Here is a 12,495-nt window from a genome sequence, read left to right as displayed (position 1 = left end):
CTTTTAATTTTGTTTTGAGTTGGCCATTGAGCTGTACTTTGTTGTCCGATTGCAAGCAATATAAATATTGAAGTGTAACTCTTGGCCACTTGGGCATCATGTGAACTGTGACCCACTACCCAACTGGTCCACTACCCCCCCAGTCCCACCGCCACTACCTGCTAGTCCCTCTCATGCATCATGTGAACTGTGGCCCACTATCCAAAAGGGTCCACTACCCCCAGCACCACCACCCAATATCTGTAATTCCTACTTATGCATCATGTGAACTGAGACCTTCTATCCATCAGCTCCATTAAATTTATAAAAAAAGAAAAAAAATGCAAAGTACCCAATTCCACCCCCCCCCCCCCCCCCCCCCCCCCCCAAATTAAGGGGCAATTTAGCGTGGCCAATCCACCTAGTCTGCACATCTTTCAGATTTTGGGGGTTGTCATAACATCATGTATATCATGAGGTGCAGACAGGCAGTGATTGACACACAGGATAAGCAATGAACACACACGACACAGAACAACCAATCACCAGACAGGACACCACCACTATAAAGTCCCCAAGGCATTAAGGCTCTCCCTCTCTCACAGGACACGGCCAGGGAGATAGTCACAGTGCACAGGCCAATGAACATCATCACCATGTGATAGAGAGCTAGTCTGGTCAAGCCAGTAGGAGGTTATCAGTTAGGTTAATAGAGTGTCAACCCACAGCAGATTATGTACAGCAATCAACAGGTTCAATAAAACAGTGTTGGACCATCTCCTGTGTCAGAAGCCTGTTTCTCGTTTTACTGTATCCAGTTGCAGTCGATGTTAGACCAACACAGATAACACATCAGGGGTGAGACCCACGAAGACCTGTGGAGTTTGTACATTCTCCCCATGGACAATGACTCGGAGCCGGGGGCTCCATTGCATTTGATTGACTTTTTAAAATCTTAGATAAATATTTAGTTGAATGGTAGAAAAGCAATCCAGGGGTGCAGGATAATGTTCTAGGGACCGGGGTTCAAACCCCAACATGGCAGCTGTGGAATTTCAATTCAATCAATAAGAAAAACATGGAATATAAACATAGTGCCTGTGGTGACCATGACAACCCTGAATCGATTATTGTTGAAACCCATCCCAAATAGCAGCACAGCACAAATCCAGACTTTGTCTGCCCCTCGCAAAATACTCAGCTCAAGGGCAATTAGGGATGGGCAACAAATGCTGGCCTTGCCAGTGATGCCCACATCACAAGAAAGAATTAGAAAATGGAAGTACCATTAATATCCAGAGCATGACTGGACCCTTTACTGACACACCATTTCAATTGTATAATATTCCACCTGGTTGCCCAGTTGGAAACAGCAAAAGATTGTTGCTGAGGAGTCAGGACAGCCACAATCTGGATTTGAACTCTGCTGCTATTTGGAAACCAAGCCAGTACTTTATTGCTGAAGCAATAAGATTACCACACCCTTCCCAAGTTCAACTCAAAAATGTATTTGTGTTCATAAATACAGCAGAGTGAATGACTTTTTCAGCAGTTTAACTTGCATTTGAACCCCTGATTGAATTGTTCAAAACTAAGCTACTAATTGCTGCTAGCTCATTGGTATGGGGCAGAGCGCCTCAATAACCTACCCATTTGCTTTAAACCAATTTCATTAATTTCACTTTCAACACTAGCGATCTTTGGACAACTGGAAAATGCCTGAAAGATCAGCAAATCTATATTTTAAACAAATTAAAGTTATGTGGAGACATGTTAGAGAGGATTCAGTAAAGGCCCACTGAGTAGTTCAACTTCCGTAGTTTCCAAAATATGTGTGGATTTCATTTCTCAAATTCAAGTGAATTTCAAAACTTGTCACTTTGCTGCTCTTCTCCTGATTTTTGTTTTCATGAATAAAATGTTACAGAAGACCTTTAAAATATTACCCTGCAAAAATAAGTTTCATCATTGCAACCAGGCAACAAATACAAATGGTATATAATTCTCTGATAAACTTCTGGTTATGTTATTTGGAATATGTACTCATTCTGACTGACCAATGACACTTTGCATTTCATAAAAATTACAAGTAAGTTGTTGTTTTCTTTGTCTGTCAGACTTGGCATTTTGCCTCCATTGTGTTCTGCAGATGATGTCCTATCAGTTCTTCAATTCAAAGGAGGGGTGGGAAGTAACATTTTTTTCATGAAAACAAAAATGTAAAATAAATGTAAATAATCAAATGAAACATTTGCCTTCATCTAGGAGGGTGTATTCCAGTACAATTTCAGGATGCGCAACAGTGTGGAGAATTTCTAGTCTTAGCTCAGCCAACAGGGTAGTCTCTGCAGGCAAGAAAGAAGATTGAAAGGAGGAGTCCGCCAGGATACCTTTATGCAGCACTTCGGGGCCAATTAGTTAACAGCATGGGTAGAAACCTGTGATCAAGTCATTTGTTAGTTCCATCAGCAGAAAAATGATGTGCAACATGGAGAGGTTTAAAGCAGGGATTGAAAGAGAATATGATATGTGTTTTCACAAACCTGTGTCAGAAGGGGCAGACATTTTGCAATGTTTTACCTTGTACAGTTTAATGATGGTCACAGCATTTCCCACGTGGTTAACATCGTGGAGTCATCCTCAGCCAGATCCATTAGGTTATGGACCTCCCATTGATAAAACACTATGCCAACCAAAGTTTTAAGTAACAGAAGAGTTAACTAAGGTAAAGCCAAATTCAATGGGGTAAGAATGGATATGGGCCAAACAAATTGAAATCAAAAAGGTTGGCGGGAAAAATGGTAGCTAAACAATGGGCTAAGAGGATATAGTTTGGGAAAAGTCAAGTCACATTCCCTCAAAAGAGAAATCTAGGGACAATTAGGGACCAAAAAGTAGACATTACACATTAAGGCTTAGCTCCCCTAAATGAATACTAAATCATTAAATTAACACTGTACCTGTCTTTCCTAGGAAGAAGATGCTACTCAGGCCATGGTGAAAGAGAAGGTAATTCAATCACGAGGAGGGCTTAAAATTGTTAAGGAGGAGGGATTCGATAAACGTTTTGTACTCAAGTTGATAAGGCCCCGGGATTGGGAAGATACATCCCAGGATACTGAGGGAAGTAAGAGCGGAACGTTCATGGTGATAATCTTCCCATCTTTTTCAGACTCAGGGGTGTTGCCCGGAGAAATGTAAACGTTACACCCTTGTTTACAAAAGAATGCAAAGATAAACCTAGCAACTCTCTCAGGCCAGGCAGTTTAACTTTGCTGGTGAGGAAACTTCTACAAACAATAACTAGAGACAAAATGAATGGTCACATGAACAAATGTGAGTTAATTAAGAAAAGTCAACAAAAGAAAATCATGTTTAATAACTTGCTGCTAGAGTTTTTTGAAAGGATAACAGGGTTGATGATCTGTTATGTGGTATACATGGACGTTAAAAGACATTTGATACAGTGTTGCACTAAAGACTTGTGAGCAAGTTATAGCTCATGGAATAAAAGGGACAGTAGCAACATGGATACAAAATTGGCTGAGTGACAGGAAACAGAGGGTAGTGGTTAATGAATGTTTCTCAGGCTGGAGGTAGGTTTGTAGTGGAGCTTCCCAAGGGTCAAGGCTTGGACCCTTGCTTTTCTTGATTTTTTTATTAATGATCTAGATATTGGTGTATGAGGCACAATTTCAAAACTTGTGGATGATACAAAACCTGGAACCATTGTAAGCGGTCAGGTGGATGGTGTTGAATTTCAAAAGGATATCGTCAAGATGGTGGAATGGGCGGACAGGTGGCAAAAAGTTCAATGTGGAGAAATGTGAGGCAATTCATTTTGGTGAAAAGAACATGGAGAGACAATATAAAACAAAGGGTACAACTCTAAAGGATGTGCAGGAGCAGAGGGACCTGGGTGTATATGTGCTGTAATGGAAGATGGCAGGACAGGTTGAGAAAGATTAAATAAAGCATACAATATCAATAGGGGCACAGAGTGCAAGAGCAAGGAGGTTATGTTGAACTTGTATAGGAAACTGGTTAGGCCTCAGCTGGAGCACTGCACCTTCGGAAAGATGGGAAGTCAAAGAGAAAATATTCATGGAATGGTTCTAGGGATGAGCAACTTCAGTTATGTTGATAGATTGGAGAAGTTTGGACCGTTTTCCTTGGAGAAGAGAAGGCTGTGAGGAGATCCAATAGAGGCATTCAAAAATTGTGAGGGGTCTTGACAGAGCTAATGCAGATAGACTTTACCCACTTGTGAAAGGATTGCGACCCAGGGAGAAAAAATTCAAAGGACCTATCAAAAAAGCCAAAAGCGACAAGATTGCCTAGGCTCAATCAAAGCATATTCAAAAGGGAATTAGATAGTTATTTGAAAAGGAATAACGTGCAGGGTTGCTGGTGAGAAGGCAGGAGAATGGTACCAAGTGAGATGTTAATTCGGAGAGCTGGTGCAGACATGATGGGCCAAATGGCCTTCTTTTGTGTTGTATCAATTCTGTGATTCTGTAACAGGCAAGAAAAGGAGATTCTTAACATGGCTGGGTTGAAAAGAGCAATGGGAGTTGGTATTAGGAGTGTTTGAGGGTGTATCAGAGAGGGCGTTGAGGAAGTTTGTTAAAACCATATAGGAAAATGTACAGAGCACGAATGACTATAGCAACTTGTAGGAATGACTGTTGACACCCCCGCCAGTGCCTAAATCATTGAATAGTAGGTTGAAAATCTCCTTGATGTCTGGCAGCACTAATGGTTGGGTAGCAACCGTTTTTTCACTGTTTATACCAAAAATAAAGACAATTCTTTTAATTATGGTGGTCCTAGTAAAACATCCATTGATAATCTCAACCTATTAGTGACCTTCTTTAAAAATTAAAATCATATATTTAGTACATTCCATATTGCAACTTCAACCTTTGGTTCCCAAAAATGCAACCTCTACTGGATTACTAAATAGATTCCATTTCTTTCATTATCGTTGACAATTATTTATTTTCCACACTATTCTTTCTGCTCCACTGTGTCCCCTGTTCTCTGCCAATCCTCAGCAGGGCCAAGGCAGTCGTTGTCATATCCCTGTGGGCATAATTATTGTTTGTGTTCTAAACCTGGACAAAAATGAAGTAAGCAAGCAATGCACCAGCCCAATTTATTCACCCTGCAAGAATTTCAGATTTGTAAGTAAAATCACTTCAGAAAATTGCCTCTGGCTTTAAATGCCAGTAACAAAACTAACAAATCCCATTACACCCCCCCCCCCCCCCCCCCCCCCCCCCACTTTCCTCTCCATTGTCCCAGAACCATCCTTTTGTTATTCATGTTCTACACCTGGTAACCCAGCAGTTCAGGTAACCCCAGGTGCAATTGCACATGCAGACGGATTTGTAACCTGGTTCTGCAGCCTAATGAGCACGTTGAAGTTAACTCACTGGGGCCCTATTCCATTGCAACGTGGATTCAGTGGTGTAGCTTGACTAAAAATCTTACTGTCAGCTTTCGTAGGGCTGGACAAATTGGTCACTTGCGTAACTCATGAGGCAGATTATTTGCTATTTCCCTCTCGCATCATAATCTCCCTGATGTATACATGAAACTATCTGGAGTTGTTTTTCTACATTATGAGCAGAATATTGCAGTATTCATTTTTCCAAGCATGCATTTTGTTTCCACATTATAGCTAATTTATTTTAATAGGTTTAGTTTGATCCCTGTTTGTGGCAGAGTTTGGTCCCATACACAGCTTTGGTCACTTGATTTTAGAAAGGACGTCACTGACCATCTGAGCAGCAAAAATAAAAGGAAAAACAAATGGAATCTCAGAATAAGATCTCTTTAGCATTTAGAAACTCGAATAATCATGAATAGAATTTGGCTTATTGCTAATATATTAGGTTAGTTATAAATGTACAGAACTGTGGAATGCAATCCTTAAAACATGAGTAGGAGATCTTGACATCCCAAGTAGTAAAAACAGCTTTTAGCTTATTTAGTCAGCATAAATCAATGGTTCATGTTATGAGGAAAGATTAACAAATTTGGAGAACTGTAGACTTGGGAATGAACTAAAATTACGATTGCAGGATTGTGAAAGGAATTGACAAAATTGATCCAGATTTGAAGGAGTCAAGGGCCAGGGAGAAATACTAAAAATGGAAAAAGTAGGAAGATAAAGAAATTGGGAAAACATGAATAATAGCAAAATTGGCCTTTGAAGCAGATGTTGTGTATAAATGGCTGAGGAAATTGGTTTATTTCTGTAAACAGAAAGGATTGAAGGGTGCAATGAGAAAGCAAATAGATTGAATTGGTTTCTGAATGGGGGCCCGAATGCCTTTTTTTCTTGACCCTAAAAATGTTAACATGAAACGATCATAAAATAAAACGAAAGGTGCATAAAATAAAACGAAAGGTGCAGGAACTGGAGAGGGTTTTGCGCCCAGTGAAATTATGAATGTCTTGTGTAATTGGAGTATTTGGAGAATGAAGAGCTACCTCAAAACATTGCTGTATCTGATTTCCTCCCCCCACCACCAAAATCATTTAATAAGGTACTGTATTAATGAAGCATGCGCAAACAAATTTAGAAAAAAAGCTTGCCAACACACAATTGAAGGGACATAAATCTTGAATGTGTAATGTCATCATGACAAAAAAAAATATTCCTGAGGCACCGGGAGAATGGTTTGCCAAACACTTTTCTCAAAGGCAAGATCCCTTTGAAAACCACTTGTTTGAATGATGCGCTTTTTAAAAATGGTAAAAGCTGGGTTGCTCAAGCTAAAATGAATCCTTGGTTTACAGGACATAACCTGCTGTCAAGCCTTATAACAAAATATTGCTAGAGTACCTGAGGCATCTGATTGGAACCAACTGTGGAGTTATATCTTTCTAATTCTGCAATTTCATACATTAGTGCTGGATGTAAAGAGGTAGCAAAATTGTTTTTGGTAACAGTAGCTAGTATGCATTGTGGTGTGATAATCCAGGCGGAACTACTCAACTACTAAGGCACGATAGTTACCACACTTTAGCTATCATTTATTCTGGAAATGCAACTCTCTTTGAGCAAGTGACAGAAACATATTCTGGTCTTAACCTTTTTCTGTGGTCATTACTTTTCAGTGGTCATCGGTTATCATAGCTTATACACTACTGTGTAATGCATCTGTGTCAACACACATGATTAAACCATAAAACACCAAAAATAACAATCCTGCCTGCAGCTAACAATATTGACTAGAATCAGACATCGTTAGCTGCATATAGAAAGGCTGCGGCGATAACCTAATCCTGTCTGCTGGGCATTACAGCACTAAAAGGTGGGAGTCAGTTTGCAACAAGCCTGTGTCAAAGTTTCCAAATCCCACATTCATTTTTTGGGGGCTTAACACTGTATTGCAAATAGCACTAATATTGATTGTGCACCAAATAAAATGGGGCCAAATTATAATGGTAATTAGATTCCAACCTTCCTGGCCGAATCTGAAGATGTCAATGTTGTTCTGCTGTCAGAAACATGTAGTTTCTTTTCAGTCTCTGTCGCTTCTATGTGGATGCTCTCGATGCTGGCCACAGATACTTCCTGCTTCTGCTTTCCTTTGGATTTGCCATTAAATATGCTCTGGAAAGAAATCCTTCTCCTCTTTGCCGGGCATTTGGGATTTGGAGTTGTACTAGCCGAGGAGTGGGGGGAATCCGAACGCATTTTGTCTTTTCGGTGCTCGAGGTGTGGTTAAAATAATTTCTTCCAGGGTCTCCCTTCCTCGCGCAGCTGAACAGTGTCAGCCCAGCTGAGGTACTCAGACAGCACAGCTGGGTACAGGGATCGCCTCCACAAAGCTCGCGCTCTCTCTCTCTCTCATGAGGCAGCAGCTTCAGATGCTGTTTGGAGCCATCTCATCTCCTCTCCCGTCTCTCTCTCTCCTTCTGGTCGAAGCTGCAACATATATAAAAAAAAACAAGAGGAAATGAGCGAGTCCCTTTTTACTCAGACTGGTGTGAGTTGTGTCATCGTTGTGACGGAGCATGCTCAGGAAGACTGCCTCACCTCTACTGCTCTTCAAACGGAGTTAACTACAGTGTGTAGGCTGCAAACTGCGTCATGGGCAGTAACTCCCATCATTTCAGACCCACTGGCTGACAGAAAACCACCGCAACCGGCAAGCAGTCTCACTTTGATAACACAGTCTTCAGCTCCTAATCAGCCCACCGTGTCGGCAGATTAATGAAAAAGCAACTCATTCCAGCTTCCATGCGTCGCACAGATGTGTTTGACTTTCGCTTCAGCTTGTTTGCTCGATTAATCACTTAACCCTTTTAACAACCATATGCAAATCGCGAGAGCAAAGTTTAACCCTTTAAATCCAGTGCTAAATTTCCGGAAACAGTAACAAGGTTCTGTTTCTAAATGAATCCTCAATTAGTTATGAGGATGACATTTTTCCTGTAGTAGAAACTTAGGACTAAATTCTCCCATTTTGAGACTTAAGTAGGGTGGTGGGCGGCTCCATAGGACTCCTACAGTGTAGAAGGAGGCCATTCAGCCCATCGAGGCCACACTAGCCCTCTGAGAGAGCACCCTATCTAGGCCCAGTCCCCGCAATCCCATAACCCCACCTCACCTGCACATCTAAGGAGCAATTTATCTTGGCCAATCCACCTTACTTGTACATCTTTGGACTGTGGGAGGAAACCAGAGCACCCGGAGGAAACCTACACAGACATGGGGAGAAAGTATAAACTCCACACAGCCACGCAAGGCCGGAATTGAACCAGGGTCTTGGCACTGTGAAGCTCAGGCAGGACCTGTCCCATCGACCAGAAGAGCAAGAACCTGCGACAGATTCTACACTCAGAACCTCATTAATTAATTAGACACAAATATGATTCCCTCTGATTCACCTAGTAAGCTAGGATCTGATTTATCCGCCCACTATCAGCTGGCAATTCAAAGGTCTTGGCGACACATTTAAATACCAGTCCAGCACACTCATGCCACTCTCTCCAGCCCATCTGTCTTCACCAGACTGTGCAGGATGTCAGCAGCACAGAGGGAAAAGGCTAACAGCCTCAAGAAGGAGTCTGTTCCTCAATTCAACTACCCTCCTCGCTGAACCTATCACCTGTGAGGCACTCATGGCCCCCTTGGATTCCTACTCAAAGCACCTGGAGCCTTCCTGTATCCCTTTCCAGTAAACTATATGGCATTCCTTTGACCTCCTTGTTTGTGAATATTTAATGCAGCCTTGTCATGGTCCAGCTTCCTTCCCCACAGTCTTCCCTCTACCTTCCATTGACAATCATCATTATCCACCTCCTTGCCCATCTGCCTGCCATTGTGAGCCCTCGCCCTGCCTCCATACAGTTTGTTCCCCCTTATCCTCATCAGGCACATACCCCCTGGCCTCACCTCACACCCTAACCCCTGGTCAAACTTTGGACCTTAGTTGTGGTGGCTGCATGAGTCCCACAACACAGTGCTGTCCAGATTAACGTTTATCATAGATGTCATAGAATTTACAGTGCAGAAGGAAGCCACCAAGTCTGCACCGGCCCTTGGAAAGAGCACCCTACTTTAGCCCACACCTCCACCCTATCCCCATAACCCCTCCTATCTTTTTGGACACTAAGGGGCAATTTTGCATAGCCTAACCAGCACATCTTTGGACTGTGGGAGGAAACCCACCCAGACATGGGGAGAAAGTGCAAACTCCACCTGGACAATCTTCTAAGGCCGGAATTGAACCCAGGTCCCTGGAGCTGTGAGGCAGCAGTGCTAACCACTATGCCTCCGTACTGCTCCAGGCTGGAAAGGAGACCCCAGTATTCTGTACTAGGCGCAGTACTGAACCAAGATGGTGACACAGGAGGGTCAATGGGCCCAGCTACACATTGATGTCCATGAAGACCAGCCCGGCATGGAGATGAAGGGCAGGTACTGGTCTGACCCAGCAGAGTGGTGAGGTCTTGTGCATGGCACTCTTTAGCAATCGTGTTTGACCCTGATGCAAGTGCCTGCTGCCGTAATGCAAGATTGGAAGGCCTGATGTAATGTCGGCGGCCGGCTGCTTTAATGAGCATTCATGAATGCAAATTAATGCAAATTAAGTTTGCACCACCTGCCAGTGGGAAGAGCGACCCGCCATTAACCCGCCTTTGGGAGAATTGCAATGTGACGTTATACTGGTGGGTTTCCGACTTTTTGCTCCTCGCCAGATTCTCTGTGGCCTGCCACCAAACCCACCACAGGTGGGTTGGGAGAATTTCCCCCTTAAGTTCCTCACTCCTCCAGGCTCCACCAGTCTGTACATTTCCTTATCAACAAAGCTTGCTCACCCTATCCTTTTCCAATTTAACCTAAGCCTCTTACAGGGATTTTCTCATCTGCTTGACCCAGCCAAGATTAACAACCAGTCAGGGAATTCCAATACTAGAGACCAATCATTTTTCTCAGTTGTATGGACTGCAAAAAGATAAAAGTTTTCAAGGGCTTAACGCTCAGTTTCCATATTTTTTCATGTAAAAGATCATCCTAAAAACATTGCTTAACAAAGATAACAGTCTGAATCAGTACAAAGTATGAGGTAAAGTTTCGGCCCACGATGAGCATAGTGAGAAAAGTACACACAAAGAGCGCTCAAAATTGAGCTGAATAGTTTTCTGATACAATAATATACATAATGACAAACATAATGGGAGGATTCTCCGGCCTCCCAGCCGTGTGTTTCCCAGCAGCGGGAGACAGCCTGCCATTCATGGCGGCAGGATTACCTTGCTCTCAATGGGAATTCCCATTGAAGCCATCGCGCGCTGCCAGGAAACCCGCAGGAGGGGCGCACTGCCGGCAGGACCAGAGAATCCTGCCGTCAGTGAATGGCCAGAGAATTCCGACCATCATGTGTTCCATTCCCAAGATATTTGTAATAGGATGCAAATGTTTATTTTCCTCTATTAAAAGTATTCATTAAGTATTAAGAGTGGTAACCTGCTCCAGTTTTTTAATACAGCTGAAAATGGATTTATCACAAAAAAAAAATCAATTTTGTTAAGTACCCAGTTTTTTGCCTGTGGGTAACTGGATTTAAAATAATTGAAAATTACTTAAAAACTATCCTGAATCATGGACTGTTTTCACTGGTGTGCATTGTTTGGTTTCTTAGTAAATATCTTTAATATGAGCAATTATGAAAATGTATCTCCCTATGTCTGTGCACCCAAGACATTAGCACAATTTAAAGAAGGTTACATGACCAATACAATTGACGGACTCTCACAATGTTTACTTTGGCGGAGGTTATGAGTGGTCGGATGGTATTTTGTGGTGGTGTCTGAACCCATGAATGGAATCTGAAATCAATGTATAGGACCGAGGAAAACACAAATATAATTGGTTTTGAGGTAACTCACATGTTTAAAATTCCCCAGTTGTTTCGTCTGGTTTGGCCAATTCTGCTTCGGTTGCATTTATATTACAAGTGTTAACAAACAGAAACCCTTGACCCTAATTTTCCCTTTCATGAACACTCATCCTCCAAACTTTCACATTTACAGTAAATGGCTGAGTCAATTGCCTGAGTATATGTGCTAACTGCGCCACACATCAACAGGATGATGGTCTTCCCTGCAACTCACCACCCCACCTCTGGTACTCCAAGCGATCCAGCTCTTCATCGATCTTGGGCATGGCACTAGGCAGGCACAGAAATAAAGGGGTTTCACGTTTTGCCCACACTAATTTTGGCCACTGCACCTTTTATCATGCCAAAGCCTTCAGGGAAGACGCAGGAAATTTAGCCAGCTCTCCTTCTGGGCAATGGTGTACATATGGCAGACGCGGTGCCAACACAATTGTAAATGGCACAGCCAATCACGGCCCAGTAAGCTGTGTCCTCCACCGTGGGGTACCCTATGCTGATTGGTCCCCATACCCCACGGTTACGTGGGTGGTACCCTCAATGACCAAAGGTTCTCTAGTGTATGTAGCCAACCGGACAGCTGTATCAGAAAGGTCCAAAGTCTGGAGACCAGCCCAGATAATGGCAGACATGCGGCGGCTGACCACCGAGACTGCTGCTTGTGAGTCGCGGTCCATGTCAATGGGGTGTCCAATCATCTTCAATGCAATCTGGATGGGCACGACCCTGGGGGCGGCAACACAGTGCAACAGCTGGTATGTTACCTCCTGGTCCTCAACTTAATATGCTTGGTCTCTTAAGGGGGTGGTAATGCCTGGGGATTAGCGGGAAACGGCACCTTCACGGGCCTGTCTGGCGTCCTGACTCTGGTTGCAGTGCCCAGCCCGCAGCTTGTGGCTGCCATCTTGGTGCTCCGGTTCAGTGGAGTCTTCACAGTTGCAGCCGGATGCTTCATAGCGACCGCCTTGGGTCCCGCAGTCAGTCCTGCTTTACGGAAGCTTGCATCATTCGACCCTGGATGTGGCGGGTTGGCATCACTTCAGTTACCGAGATTTAGGATCGACAAGCCCTGCAACTTGTGCTCTGTGCTCTC

The 12,495-nt window shown here is 43.1% G+C and overlaps 1 protein-coding gene across 3 annotated transcripts in view; it reads right to left on the bottom strand.

Annotated features, from left to right (window-relative positions):
- Positions 1-12,495, bottom strand: part of rnf19b (ring finger protein 19B) — a 271,584-nt gene that overhangs the window by 42,165 nt on the left and 216,924 nt on the right. The window contains exons 1-2 of one of the 3 annotated variants that reach the window (XM_038797508.1): positions 8,036-8,286; positions 7,457-7,924 (exon numbers count right to left, since the gene is read on the bottom strand). The exons of 1 other annotated variant lie outside the window; for it this stretch is intronic. In XM_038797508.1, coding sequence (XP_038653436.1) covers positions 7,457-7,693 — 237 coding nt within the window. In that variant the 5' untranslated portion in view covers positions 7,694-7,924; positions 8,036-8,286. Of the gene's footprint in view, positions 1-7,456; positions 7,925-8,035; positions 8,287-12,495 lie in introns of those variants that run through there. One more of the 3 variants, XM_038797499.1, reaches the window with a different exon arrangement.

The sequence above is a fragment of the Scyliorhinus canicula genome, chromosome 1 (genome assembly GCF_902713615.1).
Source record: "Scyliorhinus canicula chromosome 1, sScyCan1.1, whole genome shotgun sequence".
Classification (NCBI taxonomy): domain Eukaryota; kingdom Metazoa; phylum Chordata; class Chondrichthyes; order Carcharhiniformes; family Scyliorhinidae; genus Scyliorhinus; species Scyliorhinus canicula.
Note: the sequence above shows the minus strand (reverse complement) of the source record. Positions and strands in the feature narration are given on the sequence as shown.